Consider the following 16863-nt stretch of genomic DNA (forward strand, 5'->3'; position numbering starts at 1 on the left):
AAACTGACATTCTTTTTATCATCATCTTCTCAAGAACAATGAGATTTTTAACTGTAATACTTGGCTCTAATTATAATACTTGGTTTAAAACAAGAGGATGGTGCTTTTTTTTGGTTTAATGGATAATGGCAGAAAGCCAGGTCAAAATAGATCTTTAAACAGTTGGAGTGAAAATCAGTGAGGTTTGTGGTATTTTTGAAGTTATGAGGGACTCACCAGTCTCATGACTATTGGACTCCTGCTCTCTGTACTTAAAAGTTCAGTTGTTACATAAAATTGCCTCGGAGCCAAGGGCAGATATTTAACTGCTTTTATTCGATATGTTCTCCAGAACACCCGCAGAGAGCAGAGGAGAGGCAGAATCGACTCGGTGAAGTTCTGATGTCACTTACCCGCATGTGTGCATTGATTATCTTTGTATTGCTTTCAGATGAAGTGAGCAACGTAACTAATATTTGAACTAGATCCAAATAGTTCTTTTCTTCCAAGTTAGCATTAATGTAGTATTATGTTAAAGTTCACTTTTGAAAAGGTGTTTATTCTATTCCAAGTGGAAAGGAGGAAGGATGAGCTCAGGATGCCATTCTGCTATGTGGATTTGTATCCCTTTATGCTGGATATATAGGTGAAGTAAGATTTTCAACCTCAATTGTTAAATGAATTGGTTTTGATACCGAAACATTTAATTTTAAGGCTTTATCTTCAAATTGGTCATACTGTTAGGATTTTTTTCATGTGTCATTATTGCAGAGTTTAAAGACAGAAGACTACAGAGAATATATCTTTTTGCTAGCAGTTGTGATGTCACACCTTCTTCTGTGCATGTAACTGTGCTGAGAAGTGTTATGTTCATTAAAGCATTAAGTAAATACTTATTTCAGCAGTGTCAGAACCCAAAGCACACAGACACATATATGTCTGATCATCTGCTCAGTGATGCTAAATACCCATTTCTAATTGAAAGGAGCTATTCTTTTGGATACATGTCAAACTTGTGCTCATCAAGTGGTAGAAATCGAGAAGAAAAGAGACTCAGAGGTTGGAGGAATAGAACTTACTGTCTTCAGACTGAAGGAAGCAGATTTGTTTTGGCCACAACAGAAAAGTTAGAGAAGAGACCTGTGAATTACTTACAAATACATAAGTGATGCTTTATAGGAAAGAGGACTAAGATACTCTCTAGTGTGACCTTGTCTGGGACAAGATGCAATGTGTTGGAACAAGGTAGATGTGGTATAGACACTAGGGAAAGAGACTTCCTGGTCTTAACAGTAGTTGTACAGGGTGTTTTTTTACAGGATGAGGAGTCATTCTCAGGGTAATCTTAGAGTATCAGACAAACATCGGTTAGGGATGAGTGAGATATGGATGCTCACACCTTAGAGGCTGAGTTAGGCTACCTTTTACAGGCTCTTTGGCCCTGCAGAAAATCAAGCCATGAATTTTAGGTGGCCAGATGAAGGTTTGGAACTTAACTTGAAGCACTTCAGTGGAAGCTGCTAAGTCACTAATTTTGAGGATTTTCCTGGAAAGGAAGCGCTGGTAATGTCAGAAACAGTGTTAGTGTTAAACATGCCACTAGCTGGAGAAAAAATGATTTCTAGTACGTGAACCAGAGACTGTGTCTGTGCAATTACCATGATCACCTAACCTCTGCTTTCTTTCTTTTTGCCTTTTTCTTTTTTTCCATTTAATTCCAGGCGGCCCCTCTGAAGGAAAGCTTATACCGGGGGATCAGATCATAATGATTAATGATGAGCCAGTCAGCACTGCTCCAAGGGAGAGAGTCATCGACCTTGTCAGGTAGTTGATGTCCTGTCACTTAAACTATGAACCCAGTGGCTTATTGCCTGTGCAGTCATTTGATAGTACAGCAAGTCTTGCCTCCTCGTGGCTGAGGAAAGAGAAAATAATGTTAGTCATAAGTACGAAGTATTTTAGTATTGAAGTGTACTCTTAGATGTCCTCGGGGTAGCTGAAGAAGTATGATATTGGAACAGCTCCAAAATACTTGGATGTTAAGAGAGGAGAAGTCATTCCCCTGGTATTTACTTTTCGTATGGATTGTTGGAAAGATAATTCCTGGAGCAGCTCCTATCACTGTTGCTTTATTGCTACTTTTTGGTAACTTGGATGTTGAGTTAGGTCTGTCTTGTATGAAGAGGTAAGAAAATGTGGTAGAGTGGTTTTTGAGAGCAAATGGGTGCATGTGAACAGGAATATGTAGGAAAGGTCAAAGAGCATTTTGGGTAGATTGCACATAGATTAGCACATGTGAACAGAACAGGTAGGACTGTGTAGATAGGAGGCAGAAAACAAATAACTGTGGAGAGTACAGGAAAGGAGAAATGTCAATGTTTGTAATGGTATGTAGAAGGAAAGAAAGGCTAAGGACTGATATACTCAAGATGTAGAAGATGTGATGTGCTTCAGATAATAAGCTTTGCATTTTGAATAACAGGAAATGTTAGTGCATTGCACAAAAAAGTGATAGTAATTAGAAATTACACATAATTATTATTATTATTCACATAATAATAATAATAATTATTATTATTCACATAATAAATATTATTCTAAATTCCAGTAGCCTGGTTGCTGGACACCAGTTTTGCTCCTGTTTTTTTCTGTCTCATTAGTGTATTTGCTGAGCTTGTGAAGCTAGATGATTCGTAAGTGTTACTCAGACTTTAACTGTGCAGATGTCTCTCCTCAGAACTGGTAGCTGTCAGTGTGGTCAGTGTTATCCATGTAGTTTTGAAAAGTTACACTTGCTTCCAGAAATTTGGGTAGGAGGCACCGTAATGGTTGTATTCTTCTTAAAGATCACAATTTGAGCAAATGGGTGTTCATTTCCTGGAGATTCAGATATGAAGCAAACCTGAGATACAGAAATGGTATAAAGATGCAGGGTTTGCACTTTGGCCACAACAGCCCCAAGCAGCACTACAGGCTGGGGACAGAGTGGCTGGAAAGCAGCCAGGAGGAAAGGGACCTGGGGGTACTGGTAGATAGTAGCTGAAGATGAGCCAGCAGTGTGCCCAGGTGGCCAAGAGAGCCAATGGCATCCTGGCCTGTATCAGGAACAATGTGGCCAGTAGGACAAGGGAGGTTATTCTGCCCCTGTACTCAGCAGTGGTCGGGGCACACCTTGAGTGCTGTGTCCAGTTCTGGGCTCCTCAATTCAAGAGAGATGTTGAGGTGCTGGAACGTGTCCAGAGAAGGGCAACAAAGCTGCTGAGAGGCCTGGAGCACAAATCCTATGAGGAGAGGCTGAGGGAGCTGGGCTGGTGGGAGTTGGTCTCTTCTCCCAGGCAACCAGCAACAGAACAAGGGGACACAGTCTCAAGTTGTGCCAGGGAAGTCTAGGCTGGATGTTAGGAGGAAGTTGTTGGCAGAGAGAGTGATTGGCATTGGAATGGGCTGCCCAGGGAGATGGTGGAGTCACCGTGCCTGGAGGTGTTCAAGAAAAGCCTGGCTGAGGCACTTAGTGCCATGGTCTAGTTGATTGGATAGTGCTGGGTGCTAGGTTGTGCTGGATGATCTTGGAGGTCTCTTCCAACCTGGCTGATTCTATGATTCTGTGCCAGCGATGCTAAAGTCTTTATCTGTGCTAGTTGTGTTTGGGCAAAATACAATACATTTTCAGAGTTTAAAAAGATGGTAACCTGCAAGTCAATGAGCAGAAACACAGTAAATTAAGAGGGCACCTTGTCCCTCTTGTTTCTTGTGACAGAGACACTCTGAACTGCATAAACTGTTTGGTTTGTAATGAATTTCTGTCCAGTGCTCTGTATTGGCGACCAGCATAAGCCTCACAAACGAGTCTTAAACTCATTTTTGTTGTCTTTGTTTCTTCTTACAGCAGTCATATTGCAGTCTCCATTCTTTCTCTGATTCTTTGGTAGATAAGTAATCAGAACTAAGTTCTCTGTCTCATTTCACTGCTGCCAGCAACATGTAATAACAACAAGGAAAACAGTCTGATTAGGTCTGAGAAAAACTGACTTCATTGTGTGGCTCATTCTCTGTCTGCCTTCAAATGAGAAAATGAGTAAGAATGTCACTCTTCCTAATTAGGTTGACTGCATAGATAGCATTTAATATTAAGTCTTGTTGCATCAAAAGGGAAGCCTTTAATGACCCTTTTTTTTTACACTGCAGTTCTACCTCTGCTCTCAAAAATCTGTCTGCTCTTGGGATTTTGGGGCTCATTCTTTGATGAGACTCAGAGTGAAATGTGCTAGAGGTGTATATCACACTATTTGAAATGAAGAGCTTTCTTTCCATGTCAGTGGGGAAACTTGGAATTATTACATGCTGTCACTCTGTAGTCCTGACACCAGAAGCAGGTTTTTACACCAATGAAATAATGATTCCCTTTTGTGTAATACAAGCTTTTTATATGAGTTAGGTACCTCTGCACCTTTGAAAATGCTTCCTTTCAGTTTCCAGTGAGCATGGAAGCAGTTTTGAAATCCTGTGTTTCCAACTGGTAGTTGCAAACAGCGAATATGCTTTAGATGCCTGATTTAGGAAATGGGCATAATCACAAAATCATAGAAGAATTGGGTTGGAAGTTCTGCAGGTCATCCAGCCTGGCCTCTTGCTCTTTGCAAGCTAATGTTGATGTTAAATGTGGCTGCTCACCACTTACCAAATCAACTATTTAATAGCTCCAAAGATGGGGATTTCACAACTACACTGGGCAGATGTTTCACTTCTTAATCAGTGGCCTTTCAACGATGACAGAAAGCAGTTTTTACATGACATAAGAGAACTTCATTGAAAGCCTTAGAAGCAACCCTGTTTAGGCCTGTGGACTTGTGAATGTTGCCCTAGCCTGAGCAATCCCTAGTTCAGTCTTTGTCTACATCAGTTCCCTAAATTCTACCATTAAGCTCAGAGACTAGAGCAGCAGACCTTGTCACTAAAAACTAAAGCCAAGAAAGTACCTAATGCCTTATCAGTGTCCTTCATGAGATTGCTGACTCAATTTAGGAGCAAGTTCCTATTTTCCTTGTCTTTCACTGCTGTAGAGACACTTTTTGATACCCTTCACATAGAATCATAGAATCAACCAGGTTGGAAGAGACCTCCAGGATCATCCAGGCCAACCTAGCACCCAGCCCTATCCAGTCAACTAGACCATGGCACTAAGTGCCTCATCCAGGCTTCTCTTGAACACCTCCAGGGATGGTGACTCCACCACCTCCCTGGGCAGCCCATTCCAATGCCAATCACTCTCTCTGTGAAGAACTTCCTCCTAACATCCAGCCTATACTTGCCCCAGCACAACTTGAGGCTGTGTCCCCTTGTTCTGTTGTGCCATGGTCTAGTTGACTGGCTAGGGCTGAGTGTTAGGTGGATGATCTTGGAGGTCTCTTCCAACCTGGTTGATTCTATGATTCTAACCACTGAATTTTAATATCAATATTTGTTCTTACACAGTTATGGAAGACATTCTAGGAATTACATCAAACAAACTATTATGATCTAGCAAACATTCAAGTAATAGAGAGAGAGAGAATCGCCGTGGTCAGTATGCCGCCTGGGGTCAATATGCTGTTTGCCCAGTAGATGGGTCCAAGCTCTTTCTGCTCTATGGCAGAAGGCAATAGAATTACAGAGGCATTAAAGCATTTACTCACAAATTCTTATTAATTATCAATCACCCTCCGGGGCTACAACACAGCCTATACAAGGGTCCAATCTTCAGGGAACTCTGCCTTGTTGGACACAGAGGCTTGGGATCCTCCTGGCTTCAGGGGAAAGGATGCAGACAATCTCTGACCTTGTCCTCCTGGCTTCTTCTGGCAGGACCTCAGGTGCAGAGGGAGCACGATATTGCACTGACCACACAGGCCGATCATGTGCAGACAATCCAGGGTCTGCTCCTGGTAGCTCATGGCACTGGAGCTTACCGGGCAGTGATAAGGCAGCAGGCGTGCAATAGGGTGCACGGCTGCACAGGAGTCTGGGCTCCATAGAGAAATAGCAGCAAGCAGTGAAGCAAAAGCAAGCAAGCAGGCAGGCAAGCAAGCAGGTACTGGAGCGAGCACTGCGGGTGAGCACGTTGTTTACCTGTGTACCTCCTATTTATCAGATGTGGGCCAAGATGAAGGGCCCCTTGGCCACCAGAATGACCAATCAGCTTGGCAGTTAACCAAAACATACCATAATAGGCAAGGGCCACAGGCCTGGCCTCCCTCAATATGGGAATAGCAGGAGCCTTGCACCCAGTGGGCCATAAGCTAGGCACGTGAGCTTGCACAACCGCATTACACAACCTGGGCAGGCCAGACTTTATGGCACCAGGTCTCTTGTGTCCCTTTTGATAGGTAACCAGGTATAAGCCTGTTTTGGGCCTATGGGCCCTCCACAACAATAAGTCAGAGCAATTTTTTTTCCAGATAACTTCTTTTTTTTTTTTTCTTTTTAATTCAACTCTTTTGCTATCAGCTCCAAATTCATTGTGTCCTTTTTATTCTTGCAGGGTTAGAAATAGACTGGGCTTTTTAAGAAAGTCCCTTTTGTATAATGATTTTACTACAGGAAAATGAAAGAAGATAAAGGGAGTACATAATACAGAAATATTCACATTGTCTCTTTATTGGATTGTAATATTTTAATTATGTGTGTGCTTTTCAAGCATTCATTACTGAAAATAAGCTTCCTTAATTAGAAAACTGTATTAAAGCCACCTCTGCTGACTCCAGGGGGTACTGAGTAAGAACCTAGTGGAAGATTCTGGTTTGTTTTTTAAGAGTTGAGGGATACTGTTGTGTCCTGATTTGGAGATTATTGGAGATATTCATTATAAATATCCCCTGTAGGTCATTCTCATCCACCTAATTCCTCTGGGTCTGCTTTACTGGCAACATTTAATTAGTGTTCAAGTTGTACTTTGAAAGCCAAGCTTGTAGCAGTGTGAGTACAGTATGGTTTGCAGACAAAATACATAAAGGACTCATTATTTCTGGGCAATGTTCAATGGCTTTTGTGCCATGTTATGTTCTCTTGAGGTATTTTCAAGCACAAGCCCAGAAGTCATGTTTATGGCTTCCCTTTCAAAGAGAGGTCGCCTTTACAAGTGTCGCTTATGGCTTCAGCCTAGATGTGTTCCATTCAAGAAAGCAAGTTACTGAAGCTGGAAAAAGAGGAATAAACAAGCTCAGTTTTCTAAATGTGTGGTTACAGTCAGGCAAGGAGCAAACGAGCAGAACGCTAAAGAAAGAAGATGTACTTGAAGTGCAGTCGGTTCTGTAGCAGGAGATACTTTTCTTGGCTTCCTTCTACTGCTCATAGAGATTTTGTGGCAAAGCTTTTCACACATACTGAGCAATAGGTACTCTGAAGTCATTGAACAATGCAGCAAGCTTTTGCATATTTGAAAGTGAGCAACAATGCAAAAGTAGCGTATTAATTAGGTGCGTATTGATGCACTGTATCAATTCATTGGTTGTTCAGAGGTGCATGTATTTCATTAGCTTCAGTTAATGTTAAAGTTGTGTCCTTTTTAAGAATCAGTTTAACCAACCACACCTTCCTTTAAAACACTTCAAGAAATCTAACAAATAACTTGCCATATAACACATTTGTAGGTAATTTCTACAACATTAATTACTTGATTATTTTAGATTATACTTACTCTCAATCACATGCATTAGTCTGCAGGGATCCCAACACATATAAAATGTCATGGATGAGGCACTTAGTGCCATGGTCTAGTTGACTGGATAGGGCTGGGTGCTAGGTTGGACTGGATGACCTTGGAGGTCTCTTCCAACCTGGTTGATTCTATGATTCATTTTATTTACCTAGATGTTTTACTGTAATGCTAAGGGACACAGAGATGTCACACAGTATCATCAGGGTTGGAAGAGACCTCAGAGATGATCAAGTCCAACCCTTTGCCACAGAGCTCAAGGCTAGACCATGGCACCAAGTGCCACGTCCAATCCTGCCTTGAACAGCCCCAGGGACGGCGACTCCACCACCTCCCCGGGCAGCCCATTCCAGTGTCCAATGACTCTCTCAGTGAAGAACTTTCTCCTCACCTCAAGCCTAAATCTCCCCTGGCGTAGCTTGAGGCTGTGCCCTCTTGTTCTGGTGCTGGCCACCTGAGAGAAGAGAGCAACCTCCTCCTGGCCACAACCTCCCCTCAGGTAGTTGTAGACAGCAATGAGGTCTCCCCTGAGCCTCCTCTTCTCCAGGCTAACCAATCCCAGCTCCCTCAGCCTCTCCTCATAGGGCTGTGCTCAAGGCCTCTCCCCAGCCTCGTCACCCTTCTCTGGACACGCTCAAGCATCTCAATGTCCCTCCTAAACTGGGGGGCCCAGAACTGAACACAGTACTCAAGGTGTGGTCTAACCAGTGCAGAGTACAGGGGCAGAATGACCTCCCTGCTCCTGCTGACCACACCATTCCTGATGCAGGCCAGGATGCCACTGGCTCTCTTGGCCACCTGGGCACACTGCTGTCCTGCTTACCAGATAAAGCAAACTATGAGTAGGGCACAATAGTGGGTTGGGTTTTTTTTAATATTTCAATTGAAATAGAGATCTGGGCAGCTTACAAGAAGAGATAGGCACCTGAAGAGAGTGAATCCATCTGAGATACTAGTTTTGTAATAAAGTAACCTGTTTTGGAAAGCTTTATTTATGCAGGAGCACAAAAAATTATCTTGGAATAGAAACCTACCTTGCTAAATTACTCCTTGAAACCACAACAGCAGGAAATTAGTTTTTGACGTTCTGTGGAATTCCACTAAAAGACTTTAATTGAAAAACAAGAACTGCAAAAGGTGAAATTCTTTAAGGGCTTTTCTTCCTTGATGGTTGTACTTTCTGGTTAAGAGAAATGACTCCAGAACGTTTCTGAAATAACTCATGCTTTGGCAATTAATGTCACTGCAAGTTTTCGTCAGGAGGATCTGGAGGATTCTTTCAGTTCTTCAGTAGAATTTCTGTTTTCATTTTGATTTACCTTAAGACTGGAAAGAATGAACCCTCCAGGATCTCAGGCTGTGTTGCATTTTCAATGCTTCCATGAATTTAATCAATACTGACTCTTCTCACCATCATTATGGAGTTGGATGAGGATTCTGTCGCTGCCGTTTGACTCTGTGTGTCAGAGGACCAGTTTGCTTTCTCTGCATCATCACAGCTAAACACGAGTGCAAAAGGGAGTGCTGTGGCAGTGTCTGTCATCGTTGTCATCTTGCAGCAGCTGAAAATACCACTTTTCAAATGTAATTTTTGTCTCTAGTCTTAGACTGTTTCATACATTGGATCAAGCAATTTTCATAGAACATTTTGGGCTGGAAGGGACCTTTAAAGGTCATCTAATCCAACTCCCCTGCACTGCACAGGGATATCTTTAACTAGATCAGGTTGCTCAGAGCACAGTCCAACTTGACCTTGAAGGTTTCCAGGGATGAGACATCTGTGATGGTTTGGGCTCTTACCTGCCCCCCCACACTTTTGTAATTGCCCCAGCTAACTCAGACGGCCTCTGGGGATATAAATGAAGCTATTTATTTTACAGCAGCAAATATACAAGCAGCTATTTACAATATATACAGTTATATATAGAAATATACAAAGGATAAACAATACAGAAGCACAACTCCCCTCCCAGAAACCTGAGTCCCCAGGAGGGGCTCTCAACCCACCCCAACACCTCCCCTTGCCCTCTCAACCTTACCCCAGTTCTCAGGAAGAAGAGAGGTGCAGCCAAGAGGTTAGGGAGCAAGGTTAGTGGGAGCAAGGTTAATGAGATGTGACTGGGTCTGAAGGCAAAGGCAGAAGAAGAAGGACAAAATGGAGAATGTTTACTTCTTCTTCCCAGAGTTCTCAGCGTGACTGTGAGAGAAGTTGACATCAATTGTTTTTCATTTCACTGCCCTTTATCTAGTTCTTTTACCAAAACATTCCAGCTTGCTTCAAACTAGCACAACATCCACTACCTCTCTTGGCAACCTGTTACAGTATTTCAATGAAGGTGGCCTCACTGTAGAAAATGTCTTCCTTATATCTAGTCAGAATCTACCTTCTAGTTTAAAAACATTACTCCTTGTCCTCTTGCAACAGGCCTTGCCAGAGACTGTCCCCATCTTTCTTACAAGGTTGTGATAAGGTCCCCCACAGCCTTGTCTTCTGCAGTCTGAACAACCTCAGCACTCTCAGTCTTTTTTCAAAGAAGAGGTTCTCCAGCCCTCTGATAATTTTTGTGGTCCTCCTCTGGACCCACTCCAACACCTTCATATCTTCCTTATGCTAAGAGCTTTGGAACTGGAAACAGTACTCCAGGTGAGGTCTCTCCAGAAGAGAGTAGAGAGGGAGAATCACCCTCTTTGCCCTGCTGGCCATGGTTCTTTTGATCCAGTCCAGCATACAATTGGCCTTTTGGGCTGTTAGTGTACACTGGTGGTTCATGTCCAGCTTTTCATCCACCAGTACCACCAAGTCCTTCTCTGCAGGGCTGCTCTCTGTGCCTTCATCCTCCAGCCTGTATTGATACCAATGATTGCTGTGACCCAGTTGTGGGACCTTGCACTCAACCTTGTTGAGCATCATGAGATTCACACAGGCCCACTTCTCAAGCTGATCCAGGTCCCTCTGGATGGCATCTTATTCCTCTGGCATGACAGTAGGACAATTTAGCTTGCTATCTACCAACTTGCTGATCACAGTATCACAGTATCATCAGGGTTGGAAGAGACCTCACAGATCATCAAGTCCAACCCTGATGGCACACTTGATCCCACTGCGTACAGCGCTGATGAAGATATTAAGCAGCACTAGTCCCAGCATAGATATCTGAGGGACCCTTGTCACTAAGTACCTTCTGAACATAAAACCATTGACCACTAAGTACCTTCTGAACATAAAACCATTGACCACTATGCTCTGAATGTGACTATCCAACCAATTCCTTATATACTGAACTTATTTTTAAGTTATCAAATCTGTATCTCCAGTATAGAGAGAAGAATGTTGTGGGGAACTCTGTTAAAGGCTTTTTGTTTTGCTGAATTTAATGTTAAATACATTTTGTTTCAGACCCTGATCTATGAATTGGCAGTTAGATGATACTGACCAGAAGGACAAAACATTGGAGTAAATTTTGTGTAGTTTTATAAGTGACATCAACAGAAATGAACTTTCTGCCATGGTGTTTAATTAGCTTTCTATAGTTGGTTGGCCAAGGCATAGAGCTAAGAGTCAGGATATGATTACTAAGTTCCTATATTTCTTGAAGATTTTCTTAGATGTGTATCTTATAACTTTTGAGGTGTTTCTGCAATATAATACAGGGATAACAAGTACTTTAAATCAGCAGCTGCAACCTAATTGTGAGAGCATGGATTTAATATTGTCTGGGTTTTTTTCTTGGCTGCCATGTAGTGTTTCTGGTGCTTGAGCTCATCTACTGAGAGCTAATTCAGATTTCTCTAGATTTTAGGTTTTAATCTGTAATGTGGCTTCAGAAATGCTTGCCCACCTTTTCAAAGTCCTGTAAGAGTTAAGTTGAAAGCAGTACAGAGATATTATTTGTTATTTTTAAGATCAATACATTCTCTGTGAAAGGATGCACTCGTATCCTTGCTCTGTTCTTAGTGGAAAGTTGGCTGCTGCTTTAGACAGGCTTGGGCTCAATAATTCCAGTGTTTAGAATGATGAGAACTTAAAAATAAGTTTCTTTTCATGTTCACCATTGTCAATGCCCTCTAGAGTTAGCAAGTGTGGACTTCTTTTGAAATTCCAAGGCTTGGTGTGTCGTCTGGTTTAAGTGTTGTGTCATCACCTTACTGCTACTGTCTAGAAAGAGGAGTTAACTCTAATGAATTTCAGGTCAGCTAGTCTGTAATAAGTTGCTTTATGGTATATGAGTACAAGGATATAGGCAGAGATGTGGAACAGCTGTGCTCAAAATGTTAGCAAGTGTACAAAATGCCTTCTTCAGACGTGAACCAGCAAATGTTACTCTTATTAGCATGTTCTGACAAGCAGGCTTACTGCTTCTCATAGAGCTAAACAAAAGCATTGGCTTGTCTGCATGGAGGATTTACTTTGAAGCCAGACGCACTGATGTAAATGTTTGAGATTAATTGTTTTCATGTAAAGTCATACAAGTGAGCACCCAGCTTTGAGTTTATTGTGAGTTCCTCTCTATTTCATGCTCTGCAATAGATGTTTATCCTGCTTTGTGCTGTCATTGCAAGCCCTATGCATCAAAGGATTATTGGAATATGTAGCAGGAGGTATCTAAAAATCTTGTGTTTGGAGCATGGAAGCTTAAAGAGGAGATGTCAAACTACAGAAATTTCATGGTTTCTTTTTCTCAGCTTCATTAGACATTTCTAAATTATAAAAGATCATGTTGGAAAGAACAGCCCTCTGCATCATCCTGTTGTACTTAAATATTCTGTGGTTTGTGTTGATGCCTTGAGGACATTAATACAGGACAACTGTGCTTACACAAGGCAAGCACTGTGATGTGGAGCAATTTAATCAGCAGAAAGCAGAAAACAGGGAGGAAGACAAGAGAGAGAGAGAGAGAGCTGCAGGAGCTTGCCTGGGAAGCACCAGTCTATGCAGAATGGTTTGAGGACTTAGAGGAGAGGAGTGTGCTGTGCATCTGGGGCTGCTAGCAAGGGGTGAATGTGAAGTATGAAACTTACAGACCTGGCTTCATTACTGCATGCACTGACAGAGCTGCCCTTCCAGAATTGTGTCTCTGACCTTGCTAGGAAATTTACAAGGCCCTCTTCATGCCAATCTGTTGCTGACTGTTAACCAGCAATAGAACAAGGGGACACAGTCTCAAGTTGTGCCGGGGGAGGTCTAGGCTGGATGTTAGGAGGAAGTTCTTCCCAGAGAGAGTGATTGGCGTTGGAATGGGCTGCCCAGGGAGGTGGTGGAGGCACTGTCCCTGGAGGTCTTCAGGAAAAGACTGGCTGAGGCACTTAGTGCCATGGTCTAGTTGACTGGCTAGGGCTGGGTGCTAGGTTGTGCTGGATGATCTTGGAGGTCTCTTCCAATCTGGCTGATTCTATGACTTCTATGACTTCTAATGAAGCTACTCTAGTGGAAAATACAGCCATTTTTGAGAAGATATGATAGTTGTGCAGTATAAGGCATATGATGTTTTGTGAAAGCTTATGTTAAAATGTGGACAGATATGGCAACCTCATTCCCTTTTATCCTGAGACAGTGCTCAACACTTGGATCATAGATACTGATTTTTATCTGCTGCCTAGATAGTTTCAAGGTGAGAGAAAACTTTCTTCAAAAGACTGAAAGGTAGATGGCAGTATCAAGCCAAAAGGCTTCTAGTTACTGCAAATTATACCCAAATGCTGTGTTTTGATAGAAAGACAGCAAAAGTGATGTCAAAAACTGAGAGGCAAGCATGATATTGTTATGGTTTTGTAAGTTGACCCTTGCGGGGTTTTGTCTGCGACAGGTGCCTTGTGTCAGGGAATGGTGGAAAGATTTTAATCTCCTCTTCTTAAGGAATGATGTTTTGGCAGTGGCAGTATGATATGCACCAGTGCTCCCAGGAAATGTAAAAGGTAATTTAAACTGCTGAGAGAGAAGGGTGAAAAGATTGTGTCCAATTTGCCATGTGCAGTTTCTTGAATTTGAAGCACCTTTAGTCTTTAGCTGTTGGTTCTGTAGAAGCTCCTGGCAGTGTCTGTATTTGAAGAGTTTTGTGCAAAAGCTTATCTCTTTTTCACATTGGAGAAAATGAAGCTAGCATAACCATTGGTGTGATGCTATGCATGTCTTGTTTATAGCACTCTGAGAATTGAAGGTGGATAAAAAAAAAAGAATAGGATTTAGGAATCTTGAACCTTGTAATTGGAAAATATGAATGCACTGAGGTCTTAAGCCCTTCTCAGTGGGGCCTCTGTGGGCAGCTGGCATATGGAATGGTGGTGTAATGCCATGTCTGCGGTTAAGTGAGCACTTTTTTCCCCTGTTAAGGTGGAAGCAGCACTACCTGAGGTGGGAGGGAGATAAGGAAAGTGACTGGGAAGTGGGAAAAACTCTACTCAGCGCAGAGTGTTGTGCAGAGGTCTTGGTAGCTCATGGTCTGTTGGCGTAATTGTAATGAATTGTTTAATGGAAAGCTGAATCAGGAATTCCTGAAGACAGCACTAACTTCTTCTGGCTCTTGGATGTGCTGATGCTGTGCTTTTCATGCTTCCTGACTCTCAGAGTTAGGTTTTGGAATCGTAATCCTGTTTACTTCCCAGACTACATTTAATTTACGAAGTAAAATAGAATGAAGAATGGTGACTTCTGAAGCTGTGTGCACCTGTAAGGTGGCTGTCCTTCTTAACATTAGGGTCCAGTTACAAGAGCTATCTCTAAACTTCCTCATGCCTGCTCTGACAGCTATGGTGCCTTTCAGTCAGCCAGAGGCATGTGAGGGTGACAGTGCTTCACACCAGTAACTTGTAAGTTGTCAGTGGAGCTGGAAAAATGAAAAAGAAACAATAGAGAGAAGTAACTGCTGAATATTAGTCTGATAAAACTCTAGATATCAACTTGTTTCTGATTCAGAGATGTCACAGAATCAACCAGGCTGGAAGAGACCTCCAAGATCATCCAGTCCAACCTAGCACCCAGACCTGCCCAATCAACTAAACCGTGGCACTAAGTGCCTCATCCAGTCTTTTCTTGAACACCTCCAGGGACAGTGACTCCACCACCTCCCTGGGCAGCCCATTCCAATGCCAATCACTCTCTCTGGCAACAACTTCTCAAAATAGTCATATAAGAAATTTGGATCTGGCTCTTGGTTAAGTTGACTTTACCTTTTTATATTTCTTTTTGTGTTGGCAAGGTCAAGTTTGCTTTTGCTTTGTTTTTTTTTCTTGATATGTTTTTTTATTGTTGTTCTTGTTTGGTTGGTTTGGTTTTTTTCTTGATGTGTTTTTGTTGTTATTGTTGTTGTTTGGTTGGTTTGGTTTTTTTCTTTATGTGTTTTTTGTTGTTTAGGTTTTTTTTTTCCTTTATGTGTTTTTTTGTTGTTGTTGTTTGTTTGTTTTGTTTTTTTCTCTTTATGTGTTTTTGTTGTTGTTGTTGTTTGTTTTGTTTTGTTTTTTTTCTCTTTATGTGTTTTTTATTGTTGTTGGTTGGTTGGTTTGGGGTTTTTTTGAGGCTTTTTCAAAAATATTGAAAAATAACATCAAAAGGCTTAAGATTGTCATTAAGAAGTCCTTTCTTTTTCCTGCTTCCCTCCAATAAGAGTAATTTTGTGACTCAGAGTCTTTCTTAGCAGTTCATAATATATTGCAATTAGAACATAAATGCTTTAGGGGCATCTGTGTTGCTTGATGGACTAGAAAAAGTGGAACACAAAATCAGATCATATTTATTATTTAGCCATAGTACATCCAATGACACCTCCCAGAATTGCCAAGAGATCCAATATCTACACCTAACTTTATCTGATGTGCCCAATCAGGACTCTAGTTAAAAGGGAAAGCAAATAGATTTACATGTTCTGAAAGTCTTCTACATCTTTCAATTAAATATTACTGGTGATAGGGATGACTCTGGATTGTAGTGGAAGATCAAAGGACAAAACCAGTTTCTCATTAAACAAAGAGGATTATAGTGGAAGGTCAAAGGACAAAACCAGTTTCTCATTAAACAAAGTATCTGTGACAAAAGCTAGTAGAAAATAAAAATAGCTTCCAAACCCTCACCTTTTAAAAACATTGAATGTTTCAAAAGGCAGCTTAACACAGTAGGTTTCTGTGGGATTTATTATTAATCAGCTCTTCCTGTTCTGATTCCAGATGTGACAATTGAGCACCTGTGATTTATTGCAAGCAGCACATGAAAAATAACACAAGAGAAGCATTTTAGCTTCCGCTTTACCTTTTTTTTCAGGCTTTTGCTCATTCTCTGACTTTTTGCTTGACTTGAAATCCTTGCAGTAATAGTAATAGGGGAAAGATGAATCACATGTATTTTGCAGCAGGTGGCTTCCAAAGAATGCTGGTCTTAAACTGTCTGAGAAACCAAGAGAAACTGATTCTGAGAAACCAAGAAGTAATAAATATCAAAATAGAGACTGCAAACACCAAAACAGAGACTTCAGAGATAAACCTGGATTGCCTTCAACCTCCAATACCCCAAAGGCATATTTCTTGCATAATATGTGCTGAAATGTTAATTGTTCTGTTAGCTTTTATTCCTTTCCACATAGACTAAAGCTTAATGTATTTTACTTACTGCACAAGGGAAAAATCCCTGCAGTCCACTCTCTTTATTGTTAAATAAAGTAATTCAACCTGGTTGGAGATTGAGTTAAAACCAAATTTGTTCAGCTTATGAATCAAACAAAACTCCAGGAGAGGCAAAGGTCATTTTATGTCATAGAACTTACCCATTTTATGAGGATCACTTAGCTTTTCAGCAGGTCTGTTACTCAGAAAGCAATGTTAAAATAGGCAGTTTTTCTTCCAGAGAAGAAAATAGGCTGCTGTAGCAGTTTAAAATCCTTGAGGGTATCTGTATCTCTAAAAACTGTAGGAGTCATGAGGTCTTGTCATTGCACTGAAATCACAGTATCACAGTATCACCAAGGTTGGAAGAGACCTCACAGATCATCAAGTCCAACCCTTTACCACAGAGCTCAAGGCCAGACCATGGCACCAAGTGCCACGTCCTATCCTGCCTTGAACAGCCCCAGGGACGGCGACTCCACCACCTCCCCGGGCAGCCCATTCCAGTGTCCAATGACTCTCTCAGTGAAGAACTTTCTCCTCACCTCCAGCCTAAATTTCCCCTGGCGTAGCTTGAGGCTGTGTCCTCTCGTTCTGGTGCTGGCCAC

General features: G+C 41.7%; 1 protein-coding gene across 7 annotated transcripts in view; it reads left to right on the forward strand.

The window, feature by feature from the left end:
* FRMPD4 (FERM and PDZ domain containing 4) overlaps positions 1 to 16863 on the forward strand; it is a 318694-nt gene that overhangs the window by 236804 nt on the left and 65027 nt on the right. For all 7 annotated transcript variants that reach the window (XM_064143073.1, XM_064143067.1, XM_064143068.1 and 4 more), the window contains exon 4: positions 1701 to 1803. In XM_064143073.1, the coding sequence (XP_063999143.1) occupies positions 1701 to 1803 (103 nt within the window). The remainder of the gene's footprint in view (positions 1 to 1700; positions 1804 to 16863) is intronic.

Source organism: Pogoniulus pusillus, chromosome 5 (genome assembly GCF_015220805.1).
Source record: "Pogoniulus pusillus isolate bPogPus1 chromosome 5, bPogPus1.pri, whole genome shotgun sequence".
Taxonomy (NCBI): domain Eukaryota; kingdom Metazoa; phylum Chordata; class Aves; order Piciformes; family Lybiidae; genus Pogoniulus; species Pogoniulus pusillus.